We start from the raw sequence: 19,185 nt of genomic DNA on the forward strand, positions 1-19,185 counted from the left end.
TTTCTGGGGCAACCATCACACTTTCTATCTTGATTTCGGTGGTGGTTATGTGAACATAATGCATTGGTAAAACTTCATTAAGCAGGGCTAGTGCTGTGGTATAGTAGGCTAAGCCTCCACCTGCAGTGCCGGCATCCCATATGGGCACCAGTTCAAGTCCCGGCTGCTGCACTTCCTATCCAGCTCTCTGCTAATAGCCTAGGAAAGCAGTGGAGGGTGGCCCAAGTGCTTGGGCCTCTGCAACCATGTGGGAGACCCAGAAGAAGCTCCTGGGTCCTGTCTTCAGATGGGCCCAGCTCCAGCCATTGCGGCCATCTAGATAGTGAACCAGCAAATGGAAGATCTGACTGTAACTCTGCCTCAAATAAATAAATCTTTAAAATAAAAAAAAAAAAAACTAATTAAGCTGAACACTAAGAGCTGTTCACATTTTTAGCATTATGATTAAAGGCTAAATTAATATTTAAGTTCACTTTATGAATTATAACATAAAAACTACTTGAGAAAAATATAAGACTCATCAACAAGAAAGGGATTTAAAGTTTTAAATAGCCACTATTTGGCCTTTAACAACCCTTATGGATTCCAGTACTACACGAATGCTCCAGCCCTGCTCCAGTCTCACTGATCATCCACTGAATCCTACAAGTCAAGTTATTGTATAAAAAGAGATGCAGGCTTTTGGCCTAGCAATTAAGACCCCAACTTAAGATGCCCACATCCTATTAGAGTGCCTGTGTTCAATTCCCAGCTCCAGCTAATACCGACCATGACACACAGGAAGTGATGGCTCAAGTAAATGGCTTCCTGCCACCCCTGGGGATAACTGGATCGAGTTCCTAGCTCCTGGCTTCAGCCAGTCCAGGCTTTGCCACTGTAGGCATTTGGGGAAAGAACCAGTGGATGGGAGGTTTCTGTCTCTCAAAAGGTGGGGTGTGGGTGGGGGTGGCAGAGACTCCAATGGAGAGACAAATCAGCTCCTGAGTAAGACACTCCCCATGATATTGACAAACCCCTCAGATGAGAAATTATAAATCTGAAGATTTCACTCTGTGGTTATTAATCCTAAAGGGTGGGCACTATTGGTGTCCCAGTTTTATAGATAAGGAACTAAAGCTTTGGGCAGTTCTGTGTCTGGTTCAAGGTTCTGTGTCTATAATGTGCTACAGCATTGATGTTGAGGTTTAAACGTATGCCATCTAACCACAGAGCCTGTACTCTGCCTCCTGGAAAGTTTTATGTTCACTCCCTAGATGGCCGCAATGGCCGGAGCTGGGCCCATCTGAAGGCAGGAGTCAGGAGCTTCTTCTGGGTTTCCCATTTGGTTGCAGGGGCCCAAGCACTTGGGCCACCCTCCACTGCTTTCCCAGGCCCTTAGCAGAGAGCTGGATAGACACTGTAGTGTAGCTGGTAAAGCTACCGCCTGCAGTACCAGCATCCCATATGGGCGTCGGTTCAAGCCCTGGCTGCTCCACTTTGACCCAGCTCTCTGCTATGGCTTGGAAAGGCAGTAGAGGATGGTCCAAGGTCCCTGGGCCACTGCACCCGCATGGGAGCCCTGGAAGAAGCTCCTGGCTCCTGCCTTCAGATCAACACAGCTCTGGCTGTTGCAGCCATTTGGGGAATGAACCAGTGAATGGAAGACATCTCTCTCTCTCTCTCTCTCTCTGCCTCTGCCTTTCTGTAACTCTTCCAAGTAAAATAAATAAATCTTAAAAAGTTCTATGTTGGTCACCTTACAGAAAATGGCAGAAGGCAGTTACAGAAACACTTTCAATACATTCTTTCACATATCATCTAGAAACTACATTTCCAGTTTGTGTGATCATTACTTCTTAGACTTGAGTTCATCTTAATGTAAGAGGAAGGAACAAGTGCAATGTGGAGGGGAAGTAATATGTAAATGCCAGAACGAAAAGTCAAGGTTTTACAAAGACTTGAGTAGGCACAAACTCAAGTCACCAGCCCCAAAGCATCATCCCCACTGCTCTACTTCCTTCTACTTCTGGTTTGTGGCTTCAACACCCAGGAAAAAAAAAAAAAGAGGAGGAACTAATGAACGAAATTGGGAAAAAGTTGAAGCCAAGCGAGATGAGGCCTGAAAACCAACAACCGAATTTAGAAATGCGACTTTTACAACAGCAGTTCTGATAGAGTAGGGATGCTAAAAATGACTACAACTGGTCTAAGAACAGAAGCAAAGGCACTAGGGGCTATGACACAGACCTTTCTTTTTGAGGAATTCTGCAGTACCAGGTCAGAGAAATGTAGCAGTAGTTAGGGTTGAGGGTAAAAGTAATTTTCTTTAAGATGGGAGAAAAAGTATGTATGTGTCCTAGAAGAGGAAAAAAGTTAATGATAACAGAGAAGGAAATTTTAGTCATCATCTATATAACCAGTCTCCTATTCATGGACTTTGAACGAATTTTCAATTTTTTATTCCTTCATAAAAAAGTCAAGATGATTATGTAATATTTAGATCTATGTGTCAACAACAACTATTTCTGCAGCATAAATTCTCAGAAGTGGTCCTGCCATATTGAGGAGTGCGCAAATATTTTAAAAAGTAGCACATACTGATAAAACACACCAATGGTGGCACTTTTCCACCAGTAGTGTATGCAAGTGCCTGTTTCTCTATACTCATCCGCTCTGGACATTATCATTTTACTTACTACAGTAATCTAATATAAAAATTGTTACCATTATATGAATTTACATTGCTTCAAATAAAACTTAATTATTTAGTTGGGCATTTTCTTAAAAACTTAAGCACAAATTTACCACATGACCAAACCCTAGGTAGCTACCTCTCCAAAAGATATGAAAACATATGTTCACATAAAAACTTCCACATGAATGTTCATGGCAGCCTAATTCCTAAGAGTCTAAAAGTGGAAATAATCCAAATGCCTGTCAACTGGTGAACAGAGCCTATCTATATAATGGGTTACTCAGCCATAATTTAACAAGTATTGATATGTGCTACCACATGGATAAAACTCACATATACAGTAAGTAAAAGAAGCCAGATGTGAAAGACTACATATTGTTCGACTCCATTACTTGAAATGTATAGAACAGGTAAAGCTGTAGACAGGAAGTTGATAGGTTGCCCGGTGTTCAGGGAGAATGGGAGTGACTGAGTGCAAGGTTTTTTCTGGGGTAATGCAAATGTCCTAAAATTGATTATGATAATGACTGTGCAACTCTGAATATACCTAAAAACCACCGAATTTTACAACTGAAATTGGTAAGCTGAAGGGTATGTGTATCATAACTCAATAAAGCTGATTTTTCAAAAAGAATGCATTCCAAGGAAGGTTATAAAGTAGTAGACTATGACCCCATTTTTCTAAGAAATATATATATTTGCATGTAAATGTACAAAGAAATTCTAGAAAGGTACAGATTAAACTGTAACACCAAGTTGCTCTAAGTGGTAGGGTTTACAAAGAAATGGATATCTTCACAAGAGTAAAAGGTTTTGTGACAAGTTTGCTTTTCTTATACTCAAGGCTAGAAGCATCCACATGTTTTACAAGAAGCATATATGTATTTCAAGCCATCTAAATTTTATAAGCTGGAGTTTCTTAAATTTTTTTGAAGATTTTTAATTATTTGAAAGGGAGAGTAACAGAGAGAAAGCAATTTCTATCCATTGATTCACTCCCCAAATGGCTGCAACTGTCAAGCCTGAGCCGGGATGAAGTCAGGAGCTGGGAAGTCCATCTGGGTCTCCCATGTGAGTGGCAGTACCTGGGCCAGCCTCGGCACGATAGCAGGGAGGTGGATGGGAAGTGGAGCACCCAGGACTCCAACTGGCCCTCCGATATGGAATGCCTGTGTTGCAAAGGGCGGCTTAACCTGCTGTTCCACAATGCTGGCCCTCACCCTCAGATTTTATAAGACCTTTAAAATTACTAAACAAGGCTTCCTGACTCATGAAATCACTATTCTAGTGAGTCAAGTCATTCTTTCTAGCCCTTCTGAAACATCAGGTGGTAATGATTTTAGTCACTCAAAATTCCCCAAATGAGTATCTCTCTGAAGTGACAATAGAGCTCTAAGAGGTGTGGGAGAGGGGGTGGGGGGCTGCGTACGGTGGGAAGAATCACTGTGTTCCTAAAGTTGTAATTTTGAAATATATGAAGTTTGTATCCTTAAATAAAAGGTTTCTGGGAAAAACAAAAAAAGAGTACAAGCTGCTTTAACTGAAAAGTTCCAACTACAGGACAAGTACTGCCGAGCAGGAAAAGAGGGCTGTTAAAAATCTGAGCACAGAGCAAGCTGGCATAGGCTCTTAAGCACAATTCCAAATAAAAGAGGTTTTTTTCCTCTTAGAATTAAGAATGAAAACTCTTTTGAAGGCCATACCTGCAGGAAAGCTACTCTTTTGCAGGCTGTGGTACCAGAGTGATGGAGATACTAGGAAAGGTATTAGAATGTCAGAAACCTAAAAACCTTTCAGGTATGCAGTTTAACTACAAGAATGAGCTCTAAAAAGTAGAAACATAAAATTTCCATGATTGGGCAGGGATATTCCCTCCAAATTTTTTGTAGGATGCCCCTCCAGGAAAAAAATAATAATTCTGGGGACCAGCTCTGTAGAGTAATAGGCTAAGCCTCCACCTGCAGCACCAGCATCCCATACGGGCACAGGTTCGTGTCCCGGCTGCTCCTCTACTGATCCAGCTCTCTGTTTATGGCCTGGGAAAGCAGTGGAAGATGGCCCAAGTGATTGAGCCCCTGCACCCATACGGACATCCAGAAGAAGCTCCTGGCTCCGGATTGGCCCAGCTCTAGCTATTGTGGCCATTTGGCAAGTGAACCAGCAGATTGAAGACATCTCTGTCTCTCCCTGTCTAACTCTGCCTCTCAAATAGTCTTTAAACAAAAAACAACTTTGAAATATGGGATTTTACCCTATAAAGTTTATTGTTTATTTTCATTTGGAAGGTCTCCTACGTAGGTGGCAGGGACCCAAGTACTTGAGTCATCACCTGCTGCCTCTCTGGGTGCACAGCAGGAGCAAGCTTGAGATAGGTTTCAATCCCAGGCACTCAGATATGGGATGTAGGTGTCCCAAGCAGTGGCTTAACTCATTGAACCACAACACCCACACCTGTATTTTTAGAATGAATAAAATATTTAAATGGTATATCTACTGCTAGTGAGTCTTTTTTTTTTGGACAGGCAGAGAGACAGAGAGCAAGTTCCGTTGTTTCACCCCTCAATGGCCGCTGTGGCCGGCGCACCGCACTGATCCAAAGCCAGGAGCAAGGTGCTTCCTCCTGGTCTGCGGGCGCAGGACCCAAGCACTTGGGCCATCCTCCACTGCCCTCCCAGGCCACAGCAGAGAGCTGGCCTGGAAGAGGAGCAACCGGGACAGAATCCGGCGCCCCGGCCGGGACTAGAACCCGGTGTGCCGGCGCCACAGGTGGAGGATTAGACTAGTGAACTGTGGCGCCGTCCACTAGTGAGTCTTAAGTCTACTTTTCACTTTATTATTAAGGTAACAAATGAACTATAAAGCTTTAAACAACACAAAAAAACTATGAAGAATGTAAGTAAAGCAATAATGACAACTCTAGTTTTAATTCATAAAGAAATGCAGAGTTCACACTCATGTTTACATGTAGCCCCATCCTTCTCGAGTCAGACGCAGCCCAGTCCCACCAGCAAACACCCTCCACGTGGCTCTATTATGTTTGTTTACATCCTTCCAGATAATGCAATTATTTCTACAATTTATGCAGCTGTAGAATTTTTTTTTAAAGATTTATTTATTTTAAAGTCAGAGTTACACAAAGAGAGGAGGAGAGGCAGAGAGAGGGAGGTCTTCCATCCACTGCTTCACTCCCCAATTGGCCTCAACGGCCGGAGCTGTGCCCATCTGAAGCCAGGAGCCTCCTCCAGATCTTCCCAGGGACCCAAAGACCAGGCCATCTTCTACTGCCTTCCAGGCCACAGCAGAGAGCTGGATCGGAAGTGGAGCAGCTGGGATTTGAACGCCAATATGGGATACTGGCCCCGCAGGCAGCAGCTTTACCCACTATGCCACAGCGCCAGCCCCTGCAGCTATAGAATTTTTACCTAAAAGTATGCACGTTAACAAGAAGAGTAAGGATTCTGGACTACACAGACCCAGCAAAAGGGACTATTCAATAAATGTTCATAAATAAAGGAACTGACTTGGGTCTGGACCTGATCAACCCTAAGTAAATGTGTTTTACTCTCTCTGAAATTTAAATATGTAGAGGGGCCAGTACTGTGGCACAGTGGGTTAACACCCTGGCCTGAAGCACCAGCATCCCATATGGGCACCGGCTCAAGTCCTGGCTGCTCCACTTCCGATCCAGCTCTCTGCTATGGCTGGGAAAGCAGTAGAAGATGGCCCGAGTCCTTGGGTCCCTGCTCCCGCATGGGAGACCTGGAAGAAGCTCCTGGCTTCAGATTGGTGCAGCTCTGGCTGTTGCGGCCAACTGGGGAGTGAACCATCAGATGGAAGACCTCTGTCTCTCTGCCTCTCCTCTCTGTGTAACTCTTTCAAATAAATAAATCTTAAAAAAAAAAAAAAAGTATGTAGACTAGGTGCTGGTGCTGTGGTAAAGCAAGTAAAGCCAACACCTGCAACTCCAGCATCCCATACGTGCACCAGTTCGTGTCCCAGCTGCTCCACTTCTGATCCAATTCCCTGATCCAATGTCCTGGGAAAAGTAACAGAAGGTGGCCCAAGTATTTGGGTCTCTGCCACCCACATGGGAGACCTGGATGAAGCTCCTGGCTCCAGGCTTCCACCTGGCCCATCTCCAGCCATTGAGGCCAACTGAGGAGTCAACCAGCAAATGGAAGATCTTCTGTCTCTGTCGCTCCCTTTCCCTCTCTTTCAAAAATTAATAAATCTTTTAAAATATGTGTAATATATTAACATATGCAGAGAATATGTATGCATTAATATTTATACACATAGAAAAATTCAGGAGGGCACAGAGTAAACCATAAATCCAGGTTACCTCTGGGTAGCTAAATTTAAAGAACTGACATTATAAATTAAAAGGACTGACAGGGGCTGGCGCTGTGGTGCAGCAGGTTAAAGCCCTGGCCTGAGGTGCCAGCACCCCATATGGGCACTGGTTCAAGTCCCAGCTGCTCCTCTTCAATCCAGCTCTCTATGACCTGGGAAAGCAGTGCAAGATGGCCCAAAGTCCTTAGGTCCCTACACCCACGTGGGAGACCCGGAGAAAGCTCCTGGCTTCGTATCGGCTCAGCTCCGGCCATTGTGGCCATCTGGGGAGTGAACCAGCGGATGGAAGACCCCTCTCCCTCTCCCTCTCCCTCTGTAACTCTTTCAAATAAATAAATCTTTTTTTAAAAAAAAAGGACACAAATTAAAGGGGCTGACAAATAGAAGGACTGACACAAATGGAAAGGGCTGACATCATTAATTAAAAGGACTAGCATATTAAAAGGCCGGTAGCATACAGTATACTTCTGATAGGAAAAACACACAAAACAAAGACTGAGTCTCCTCAGTGCCCACAGAGCTGTCAGCTGCTGCTGTGACAGTGCTGCCCTGAATGCCAGGCAGGAAACAGAACGGGTAACAGGACAGCATCTACTTACTCCTACAGAGATGAGAGCCTAGCTTGTTCTCACCAGATGAAGAAGCAGCACAAAAATCTGAGAGCTGAAAAGACGACAGAAACTTGCTGTTTCTGACCTTGAGATTCTCAAAGACTTAGATGAAGTGAGCCAGCATAGTGGAGTAGCAGACTGAGGAAGCTGCCTCTGTGATACTGGCATTCCATATCGGGGAGCCAGGTGGAGTTCCAGCTACGCCACTTCTGATCCAGCTCACTGCTAATGCTCCTGGAAGAGCAGAAGATGGTCCAAGTACTTAGGGCATGGACACTCATTTGGGAGACCAGGATAGAATTCCTGGCTCCTGGCTTTACCCTGGACCATCCCTGGCTGTTGCAGGCATTTTGGGAGTGAACAAGATGAAAGATTGATCTCTCTACCTTTCAAATAAATTTTAAAAAATATTTAGCTGACATAAAATATGTATTTTGAAAGATAGGGGTTGGAGCCATGGCACAATAGGTTAGTCCTCCACCTGCAGCGCTGGCATCCTGTATGGGCGCCGGTTCAAGTCCTGGCTGCTCCTCTTCCAATCCAGCTCTCTGCTGTGGCCTGGGAAAGCAGTGGAAGATGGCCCATGTCCTTGGACCCCTGCACCCACATGGGAGACTGGAAAGAAGCTCCTGGCTCTTGGCTTTGGATCGGCACAGCTCTGGCTGTTGCAGCCATTTGGGAAGTGAACCAACAGAAGGAAAACCTTTCTCTCTGTCTCTTCTTCTCACTGTCTGTAACTCTACCTCTCAAATAATTAAAAATCTTTAAAAAAAAAAAAAAAAGATAAAGGTTTAAATTAAGTTGAATGGAGAACATGAAAATGTGGTATTGTACAGGTTTTAAAAACTCTTAGTGTCTAGCATAGCTCATATATCAACAATATCATGTCTTTAAACGGTCACATAAAACAGGCTTCCAGATTGCCTTACTCCTAGCCCATCTCACCCTCTGACACATCACTCAATATCAGAACTCCTAACACAGGCCAGCGTGCAACACAGGTTAAGCTGCTGCCCTGCAATGCCAGCATACCATATGAGAGGCAGTTTGAGCCCCAGCTGCTCCACTTCCAATCCAGTTCCCTAGTAATATGCCTAGGAAAGCAGCAGATGGCCCAAATGCTGGAGCCCCTGCACCCACATAGGAAACACAGATCAAACTCCTGGCCTTGGCCTGGCCCAGCATTGGTTACTGTGGCCAGCTAGCGAGTGAACCAGAGAAAGAATGATCTTTCTCTCTCCGTGTGTGTGTGTGTGTATGTGTGTGTCTAATCCTTTCAAGTAAATCAGTTTTACAGAAAACACAACAAACTTCAAGCAAATGCTACATTTCTACATAAAATATGCTACCCGAATTTTTAGCAGAGCAGGCAAATGGCCTGAAACTTCAAGTCATATTTTAGTGCACACTGACTACAAATCTGAGCTTTGAATTCTGTTAAGATGTCAATTATATTGGTATTTACCAATTTTACCTTGTTATATAAGTAATCATAAAATTATTTTTCAGGCTGGTTAAATATTACTAGATTTTTTTTGACATTCAAGTTAATTCCATGATAAATTTAAATACCTTAAACTGTAAGTAAATTTTCTCATTTTTGCTCATGAAATCACTGTTATATAAAATTATTTATATTAATTACCCAAAATGGAGAAAAGATAGAACAATCTGGTTAGTGGTTAAGAACAAAGTCTCTGGCGCCAGTGTTGCAGCACAGAGGGTTAAACTGCCACTTGTGACTCCAGCATCCCCTGTGAAGAGAGGTAGTCTGAGTCCCTGCTACTTTGCTTGTGATCCAGCTCCCTGCTAACGTGCCTGGAATGGCAGTGTAAGATAGCCCAAGTACTTGGGCCCCTGAAGCCCATGTAAAAGACTCTGGCCTAGCTCCAACCGTTACAGCCAACTAGGGGGTGAACCTGTAGCTGAAGATCTCTTTTTCAAATAAATCTTACAAAATAAATGAATAGTCTCTGAACTTGGACTTAACTAGGTTCTAGTCCTGTTCAGCCATTTACCAACTGTGAAACCTTAAGCAAGTTATACTCTCTTGCTTCAGTTTCTTCATCTGTACAAAGAAATAACAGGGCCACACTGTGGCACATGGAGTCAAGGTGCCACTTGGGACACGGGCGGGCATCCTCTATCAGTGTTGGAGTCCCGGCTGTTTCACTTTCAACGTAGCTTCCTGGTGCTGTAAAGGCCCTTACAGACACACATGGGAGGCCCAGATGGAGTTCCTGACTCAAACCTCAGCCATTGTAGCCATCTGGGTAGTAACCCCACTGCTCCCTCACTCTGCCTTTAAAAGAAATTAAGTTTTTTTTTAAAAAAAGAGCAACAATACTAATCCCTTATGTTGTTTTAAGGATTAGTGATTTAATGTAAAGTGCTTTGTTTAACATTTGGCATATAAAAAGCATTATACAAAAGTGTTAACTAGGGGCCAGCACTGTGGTTCAGTGGGTTAAACTACCTCCAGCAATGCCCAGTATTCCCATATGAACAACTTAGTTCAATACTCAATTGCTGCACTTCCAATCAAGCTACCTGATAATGTGCCTGGGAAAGCAGTGGAGGAAGACCCCTGCCACCCACATGGGAGACCTAGACAGAGTTTCCTGGCTCCTGGCTTGGGCCTGACCCAGGCCCAGCCATTGCAACCATCTGTGACGTGATCTCTAACTCTGCCTTTCAGATAAAGAAATAAATAAATCTTAAAACAAAAACAAACAAACAAAAACAAAACAAAACAAAAGCAAAAAACTAGGCTGGGGCTGGTGCTGTGGCATAGCAGTTAAAAGCCCCAGCCTATGATGCTGGGGTCCCATATGGATACTGGTTCAAGTCCCAGCTGCTCCACTGCCAATCCAACTCGCTGCTGATGGCTTGGGAAAAGCAGTAGAAGACAACCTAAGTGCTTGGGCCCCTGCTCCCACATGGGAGACCTGGAAGAAGTTCCTGGCTCCTAGCTTCAGCCTGGCCCAGCCACTAAGGCCATTTGGGGAGTGAACCAGAGGATGGAAGATCTCTGTTTCTCACCTTCTCTTTCAAGTAAATAATCCAACCTTTGGGGAAAAAAAGCGTTAGCTGCTATCAATATTCTTTTGCTAAAAAGTTTAACAAAGACAAGCTACAAGTGTCTCATGCCTTAAAAACAATGCTTATGCAAGAGATTGTTCATTAAAGACTCTGCTTAAGTTCAAAAACTACACTTTCCTAACAAGAACTGCATTAAATATACAATGCACAGCCCCACATACCTGTTTGGAACACGAGTTCTTTCCCTCCAACACCTGCTGCCTCCAGGTTAATAAATGCACGAATCAAGCTGGCCCAGGGGTGCTGAGTAATGAAACCATGACTGGCCTTAATGAGAAGAAAACAAACATGGGCGACAATCTTAAACTGTCAACAGATTCTGCTTACTGTAAGGACAGACAGGCTATCTAGATAAGGTAAGGAATACAAAAACAATCACCTTTCCAAGGCAGTATCTAAGACATCTTAGTTTTTCTTTCTATGCATAATGGCTGTGTGCAGTTTGCTGAACGGAAAGTCCCCCTCACAGAGGCAGCCTGATTACAAGGAGTGGTGCCAAACAAGCTTTGACCAACACTTGGTGTGTAATAAGCACACTTCCTTGGTAAGAGTGAAGCTGTGCAAAGTGAGAGGCGCAAGACAACAGGAAGAGACAACTACGGGGGTGGGCATTCATGCTCTGTGCCTGCCCTAAAGCATCTCTCAAACGCCAGGGTCAAAGAAAACCTGAGCCCCTGCCGAGACGACCGGTTCTGGGTTTTTCCAGTACTGCACTACCTACTTAAATAGCTAAGGATTTCTTAAAGGACTGCCAGGTGTAGTACTTCCCTTGCATATCATTTTAAGAGACTACTCATATGAAGAGTAAACATGCATAAATGTTAGCTATGACCACCCTCGCGATTAATTAAGCCCAGTATTTACAGCAGTACTGTCTCACTTGCAAGACATTTTCCTCAGCACCATTAAAAAGGAACACGACAGCATGATGCAAGGCTTCGGAAGACGTTGCCAAGACACGAAGGACCTCCAGCATCACGGAGCAGCTCACCGCGTCATCACTGGCACCTTCAAATCAGAAAAACAGATTTGCTTCTCAGATTGGGAAACATTCACAGAGGAACTCTTAGGGCCAGGAATGGGGTCTGCCTCTCCAAGAAGCAGCGCGACACCTCCGTGACCAGCAGTATAGCTCCGTCCATCATCAGGTGACGTTACAGCCACCAGAGGTAAATGCCATGAGGGCAGAGAGCCCTTCGTCTGCTTTGCTCGCTGACTTACAAGCAGTGCCTAGAACCACGCCAGGCCCACACAGTCCCTCAGCCACAGTCTGTTCAGTAAGTATATTAACCAGGTGGGACCTAAAGTCCCCCCTGAAAACTGGCATTCTCGGCAGCACAGGCTATTTGTCCCCTTCTTTATCCTGGTTCCACGTCCTCAGTAGTAGTCTCACTTCTGGTGCGTACTGCTTCTTCCGTCATCTGGAATCGCCACCTCTCCCTTCTTGCCCATCTCATACAGGCTGCAGATCATACCACATGTACAGAGGGTTCAGTCTGGATAGTGTAGCATTTTGTTAAGGTTTCTTTGAGGGGGTCATATGATGGGAAAGTACAAGGACAGACACCCAGTCTCATAAGACACACAAAAAAAGACTAATGATCTAAGTTCTACCCCTGGTCCCAGCACTGACCAAGTAAATAACCAAGTCAAACCTCTTAACCTCCTCTTCTTATTTGAAAAACAGAGATGGAAGGGAAGAGGGAGCTCCCCCATCTGCTGGGTCACTCCCCAAATGCCAGCGACAGTGGGGTCCCGGGTGGGCCAAAGCTCAGAGTACGGAACCCAATCCAGGCGGCTGGAACTCGGTTATTCAAGCCTTGATCTGCTGCAGCCTGCTGCAGGAGCAAGACGCTGCAAGCAGAAGCCTGAAGTGGGAATTGAACCAGGGACTCTGATGTGAGGTACCTGGTATCTTAACTACTGAACTACACATACACCCCTTAACCTCTTCTTGACTCAAATTTTCTATGTTAATTAAAGGTGATTAGGAAGAGGACTTTAGTGCTTCGTATTATTTAAAGTATGTAAGATGCAGGTAAAAGAAATGACAGGCTATTTGATATTAAGGAATTATTAGCTAACATAACTCATGGTATTATGTCAAAAAAAGGTCCTTATATTTCAGCAATATAGACAAATACTGATACAGCTAAGACCAAGGAGTAGGAAGTAGAAAAACTGGTCTAATGAAGCTGGAAGTCAGGTACACGGGTTCATTGAGCAGTTGTTTCTATAAATATTGACATGTTCTGTAATAGAAAGCTAAAGAGAGTAGAGGGTGTTTAGTTTAGTGGCTAAGACACTCAGATCTCATATGGGGTGCCCAATTTCCACTCCCAGCTCCCAACTCCAGCTTCCTGCTAACGCAGGCCCCAGGAGGCAGCAGCAAAGGGTCCAGTCACTCAGTCCCTGCCTCCCACACGGAAGACCTGGATTGCATTCCAGCCTTGAGCTTCCAGATTGGTCGCAGGCCTAGCCTTGCAGGCATCTGGCCAGTAAATCAGTTGATGGGACCTTGCTCTCTCTCACTGCCTCTCAAGTAAACAATTAAAAAAATTAGAAGTAATCAAAATTAAAATACTAACACTGGATTTATACATGGGAGGCAGCGTTTTAGAGCAAGAAACACACAGAAATACATTTTAGCTGTGTCACTTCACTCCGCTACTTCCTGGTTGTGATATCCAACTCAGAGTTTTTTTACTCACAGAATCAGACAAGATGCACCGTGCCTAGCACCTCCTAGTCCAGGTTGGTTTTTCCTTCTCCCGTTGGGAAACCTAAGGAAGGCGCTGCCAGCTCAAATGCCTCCATGGGCTCTATCAAGACCGCACCCCTATTCAAACAAACTGCTATTAAGCACATTGTCTTGGTAGTGATTACTTAATTGCATGTTAGTCAAGGTGAAACCAATTACTCTCAAGAAGGAAGTATGTGTTACTGCCAATAAAAGTGTCCCCTTCAGAAAACCAAAAGCAGTATTTTTGACTGAGACTATAAATCATTTAAAAATGAAAATAAAGCAATGTTTCTTTTTCTCAAAACACAGAAGAGGACAACTGAATGGTATGTATCTGTGTTTGCAGACCTGACTAAAAAGTTCAATTATCCGTTAACCTTCCCTTTTATGGGTTCTGGTGTCTGTGAAGGGAACTAGAGAAGGGTCAGATACCTTTAAGACAGTGAAGGAAAGTCAGCAGACAGTATCTCACAGGGCTAAGCGGTTAACCACCATCCTTTTCCACTTAGAGTTAACCCTGAAATTGAAGCCACCCCCAGTGTCTCTTCTATCAGTGACCTGACAGAAGCCACGCAACAAACAAGAAAACGACGAAGGTCTTTCTGTGGGTAACCTTACTCTTACTTGGTATCAGTTCCCAAGTCCCAGATAAATTACTAGAACTTTGCAAAAAACATTCAAGCTTCAATTAGTTCATCCACTAAAGTGATTTACATGGAAGTCTACTTGATGGATGTATGGAAAAATTTTTTGTTTTAATTTATTGATTTATTCAAAGAGTGACACTGAGAGAAAAAGAGAGAGACAGAGACAGAAATCTTCTACCTACTGGTTTATTCCCCAAATGGCTATAATGGCCATGGCTGGCCTAGCCTAAAGCCAGGAGCCAGGAACTCCATCTGGGTCTTCCAGGTGGGTGTCAGGAGCCCAGGTACTTGGGCCATCTTCTGTAGCTTTCCCAGGTGCATTAGCAGGGAGCTGGATAGGAAATAGAGCAGCCAGGACTCGAACTGGTGCTCTGATATAGAATGTCAGCAACACAAGCCGTGCCTTACCCATGCACCACCATGCCAACCCCTGAAACACTGCTTTTAACGACTTATTATTGACAGAAATTTCCTTTAAATTGTTGGTATGGTACTCTTGTAAAATTTTAGTTAAAAATTGGGGGCCAGCGCTGTGGCACAGCAGGTAAAGCAACTATCTGCAGTGCCAGCATCTCATATGGGCACCAACTGGAGTCTCAGCTGCTCCATTTCTGATCCAGCTCCCTGCCAACATGCCTGGGAAAGCAGCAGAGGATGGCCCAAGTGCTTGAGTCCTTTGCACCCACATAGGAGACCCGGATGAAGCTCCTGGCTTAGGACCAGCCCAGCTCCAGCTGCTGCAGCCACCTGGGGAATGAACCAGAGGATGTAAAATTTCCCTCTGTCTCTCCCTCTCTCTCTAACTGCCTTTCAAATAAGTAATTCGGTAAAAAAAAAAAAAATTAGTTAAAAATGGATTCTAATGACCCACAAAAAAGGCCAACCCTTCATTACTAGGCTATATATGCAATTTGTAACATTCTGCACAATGCCTTTGAATGGTAGAATTCGCCACCTGAAAATAAGGATTATTTTGAGCTGAAGGCAATTGAGAAGAAAATATAGAAAAGCTCTCTGCCCTCCTCCTCAACCCCCACATCTGCAAAAAAGGACATAAATTTCGGAATGGGTCCCTCCTTCCATCTCTACAAGGATAGACAAAGGTTGAACACCAAAGACAACTTTTGACCCTTATCAGAGTCAAGCCAGTACGAGAAGAGTCTACTTGACAAAATTTACTACCTTCATATACCAGGTATTTGCTTTCCTACAATGTGCCACTCTATAGAGTCAAGGTCCTTTCCTTTGTAACGTCTCCAGAAATGAATAGTTCTTTGTTGTAAACACTATATAAGCAGAGTCTAAACCACCTCTCTGCAATTTACTCATTATTCCTGTGGTATCGCCCTTGTACCCATGAGGTATGCACGTTAATAAACTTCTGTTAGTGTTTCTCTTGTTTATCTGTCTTTGTCTACCCCAGCTATGAATGATGAAAGGTAGAGGAAAATCATTTTTTCTTTCCTCTGTCTCTGATACTTACATAATATTATATAATGCTCTTATTTGCCCCCTCAAGAATTTAAGCATCATAATCATACATACAGAGAAACATTTTATTACTGCTTTGAGAGACATAACACTGGTTTCCCCAGCACAAAGGCAATTGTGCTTTTATATAACAAATGTGTGTATACTGAGTCCTAAAAAGGCAAGGTACATTCTAAATGCAATCATAAAGTTTTCTAATGGGCTGGCACTGTGGTGGAGCAGGTTACACTGCTGCTTGCAATGCCAGCATCCTGTACCACAAGTGCCAGTTCAAATTCCAGCTGCTCTGCTTCCAATCCAGCTTCCTGGGAAGGCAGTGGAAGACCGCTCAAGTACTTGGGCCCTTACCACCCACGTGAGAGCCCAGGTTGCAGATCCTGACCCCTGGCTTCGGCCTGGCCCAGTCCCTGCTGTTGCAGCCATTTGAGAAGTGAACTGCGCTTGCTTCAGCAGCACATATACTAAAATTAGAACCAAAAAGTGACCCAACAGATGGAGCATCTCTGTCTCTCCCTCTCTCAGTAATTCTGCCTCTCAAATAGTTTTTTTTTTTTTTTTAATTTTCATTTATTTGAGAGGTAGAGTTACAGACAGCGAGAGGCAGAGACAGAGAGAGAGGTCTTCCATCCAATGGTTCACTCCCTAATTGGCCGCAACGGTCAGAGCTGTGCCAATCCAGACCCAGGAGCTTCCTCCTGGTCTCCCATGTGGGTGCAGGGCCCAAGCATGTGGGCCATCCTCCACTGCCTTCCTGGGCCACAGCAGAGAGCTGGACTAGAAGAGGAGCAACCGGGACTAGAACCGGCACCCATATGGGATGCCAGCCCTGCAGGCAGAGGATTAACCTGCTGCACCAGGCTGCTGGTCCAAGATAAAGCTTTCTAATTAACGACATTCCAGTACACGTTTTATCGAGTAAGCACATTTTACTTTCTAGTTCACATAGCGCGATGTTTACTTGGGCCTGCTATGATTCGAGCAGTTCGGAAGTATTACTATGAGATAACACGTGGTAGCCTGAGAGAGAGGGAGGGAGGCAGGAGGAGCGTCCCCCGCCGGCTGCTGCCGCAGTGGTTTATTTCTACTTAATCCTCCCAGCGACGCCGTTAGGAAAGTACTATGATTTTTCTCCACTCCACAAATGAGAACTGGGCGAGAACTGAGGCGAGACGACGGCAAGCAATTGCCGAAGGGAGCAGCAACTGCATTCTAATACCCTGCTTCCTTTCCCATGCAACTGAAAGGACTGACGGGCCAGGAACCCTAGCACCTGGTCTGTGTCTGACCGGTGCTGACCAGCAACCCTTATTCCTCTGTCCGAGAAGGGGTCTACTAAAACGCGAGAGCACTGCAAAATGCTATTCTCTCTTCTTCTCTTCTTACAGTCTCTCTCACTACTGCAAATAGTTTTCTGAGGAATCTTGTTGTTTAGAGACAGGAGTTCAACGTAGGTGATTCTCATTTACTTAACAAATACTCACTGTATCAGACACTGCGCTAAACATCAAGCTTTCTAATTCACCTTTCTAATTCAGATTAATTAGGCACTCTAACAGTATGGTACTCCCCGCGGACCAGAGTCCTCACTTCACAGGTCAGCAGAAACTGCTGGAAGTAATGTCCTCCAACACATGCATTCCTTGAAGGCAGGGGGAGCCCCTGAGCCTAGGACAACACCCAGCTGAGCAAACAACCGCAGTGGCACAGCCTTACTCCAGGACACGGGGACACACACTGTCTGGTAACACCGATAGGCTGCTGCTCAGTCGACCAGAAACATTCTCTGTCCTATCACTGGGTTGCTGGCATTCCTGTTAAAAAAATAAAGCACCAGGGCCAGTGCTATGGCACAGCGGGTTAAAGCCCTGGCCTGAAGCACTAGCATCCCATATGGGCACCAGTTCAAGACCCGGCTGCTCCTCTTCCGATCCAGCTCTCTGCTGTGGCCTGGGAAAGCCGTAGAAGATGGCCCATGCCCTTGGGCCCCTGCACCCATGTGGGAGACCTGGAGGAAGCTCCTGGCTCCTGGTTTTGGATTGGCGCAGCTCCAGCCATTGTAGCTAGTTGGAGAGTGAACCAGCGGACGGAAGACCTTTCTCTCTCTCTCTCTCTCTGCCTTTCCTTCTCTATCTGTGTAACTCTTTCAAATAAATAAATCTTTAAAGAAACAAGTCTTTAAAAAAATAAAAATAAAGCACCAGGGGCCAGCACTGTGGCGTAGTAGGTAAAGCCACTGCCTGCCGTGCCAGCATCCCATATGGGCGCCGGGTTCTGGTCTCAGTTGCTCCACTTCCAGTCCAACTCTCTGCTATGGCCTGGGAAAGCAGAAGAAGATGGCCCAAGTCCTTGGGCCCCTGCACCAACATGGGAAACCCACAAGAAACTCCTGGCTCCTGGCTTCAGATCGGTGCAGCTCCAGCCATTGCATCCATTTGGGGAGAGAACCAGCGGATGAAGATCTCTCTCTGCCTCTCCTTCTGTGTAACTCTGACTTTCAAATAAATAAATCTTTAAAATTAAAAAAAAAAAAAAGCACCTGAGAGAATACTAAAAGGTTAGAGCCTTAACTGATACTATTCTAATTATCCTGCCTCTTCCATCACAATGAAAACAAGGCTTATGGGGCCGGCATCCCCTATCAGAGAGCCAATTTGAATGCTGGCTGCTCTGCTTCCCATCCAGATTCTCGCTAATGCACCTGGGAAGGCAGCAAAAGACAAGCCAAGTGCTTATACCCCGCCACTCATGTGGGAGACCCGGGTGGAGTTCCAGGCTCCTAACTTCAGCCTGGCTGTTGCAGCCATTTGGGGAGTAAACCAGCAGATGGGCATTTTCTTGGACATTTTGTCTTTCAAATAAATTAGTAAATTCTTAAAAAATTAACTATCTGGGCCATGATGACTTCTGAACGACTTAAACAGAAGTACATACCTGGTGAGTTCGCCACTGAGTCAAAGTGACAGTTGGCCAGGACGCCATGCTGGGCTCCATCTCTGGGTTCCAGCTTCACCACAACATTGGTGATGTTGTCATAGTAGCTCGTGAAACCCCCCAAGAAGTCAATGCTGAAGGAGCCCGTGGGCCGCTGCACATCCACCGAGATCGTGTGAAGGCTGCTGCTTTGAGCTTCAATCAGCTTAATCTGCTCCAAAAGGTAGTGAACCGTCAGAATTTCATTTTCTGGACTCCCTGTGGTCCTGGGGCCAATTGATGTTATGTGTTCAAGATAATCCCTGGAAGTAAGCAAAACAAGGACTATGGCTAAGGCTTACCGGTGTAAAACTAAGGCTTAGCATATTAACATTTCCAACACACACTCCTTCCTCCTCCATTAAGCTCAGTTCTTTGACTTCTCATGTAACAAAGGCTGGGGCTGGCACAGTAGGTCAGGCATCCCATTTAGGTGATGATTCAAGTCCTGGCTGCTCCACTTCCTATCCAGTTCCTTGCTAATGCACCTGGGAAAGCAGTGGAACATGGCCCAAGTGCTTGAGCCCCTGCCAAGCTATTTAAAGAGTGAACTAGTGGATGGAAGAGCTCTCTCTTCTCTATAACTCCTATAAC

General features: G+C 44.8%; 1 protein-coding gene across 8 annotated transcripts in view; it reads right to left on the reverse strand.

Annotated features, from left to right (window-relative positions):
• Positions 1-19,185, reverse strand: part of ERMP1 (endoplasmic reticulum metallopeptidase 1) — a 79,528-nt gene that overhangs the window by 31,458 nt on the left and 28,885 nt on the right. For 4 of the 8 annotated variants that reach the window (XR_016210256.1, XR_016210257.1, XM_002708102.6 and 1 more), the window contains exons 2-4: positions 18,553-18,854; positions 11,621-11,748; positions 10,902-11,007 (exon numbers count right to left, since the gene is read on the reverse strand). Coding sequence is in view for 4 of the 8 variants with exons in the window: in XM_002708102.6 (XP_002708148.2) it covers positions 10,902-11,007; positions 11,621-11,748; positions 18,553-18,854 (536 nt within the window). In the remaining 4 variants the exon portion in view is untranslated. The remainder of the gene's footprint in view (positions 1-10,901; positions 11,008-11,620; positions 11,749-18,552; positions 18,855-19,185) is intronic. The other 4 variants (XR_016210258.1, XR_016210262.1, XM_008255080.5 and 1 more) reach the window with 2 other exon arrangements.

Source organism: Oryctolagus cuniculus, chromosome 1, assembly GCF_051225735.1.
Source record: "Oryctolagus cuniculus isolate XC-2025 breed Fujian yellow rabbit chromosome 1, ASM5122573v1, whole genome shotgun sequence".
In the NCBI taxonomy this organism is placed as follows: domain Eukaryota; kingdom Metazoa; phylum Chordata; class Mammalia; order Lagomorpha; family Leporidae; genus Oryctolagus; species Oryctolagus cuniculus.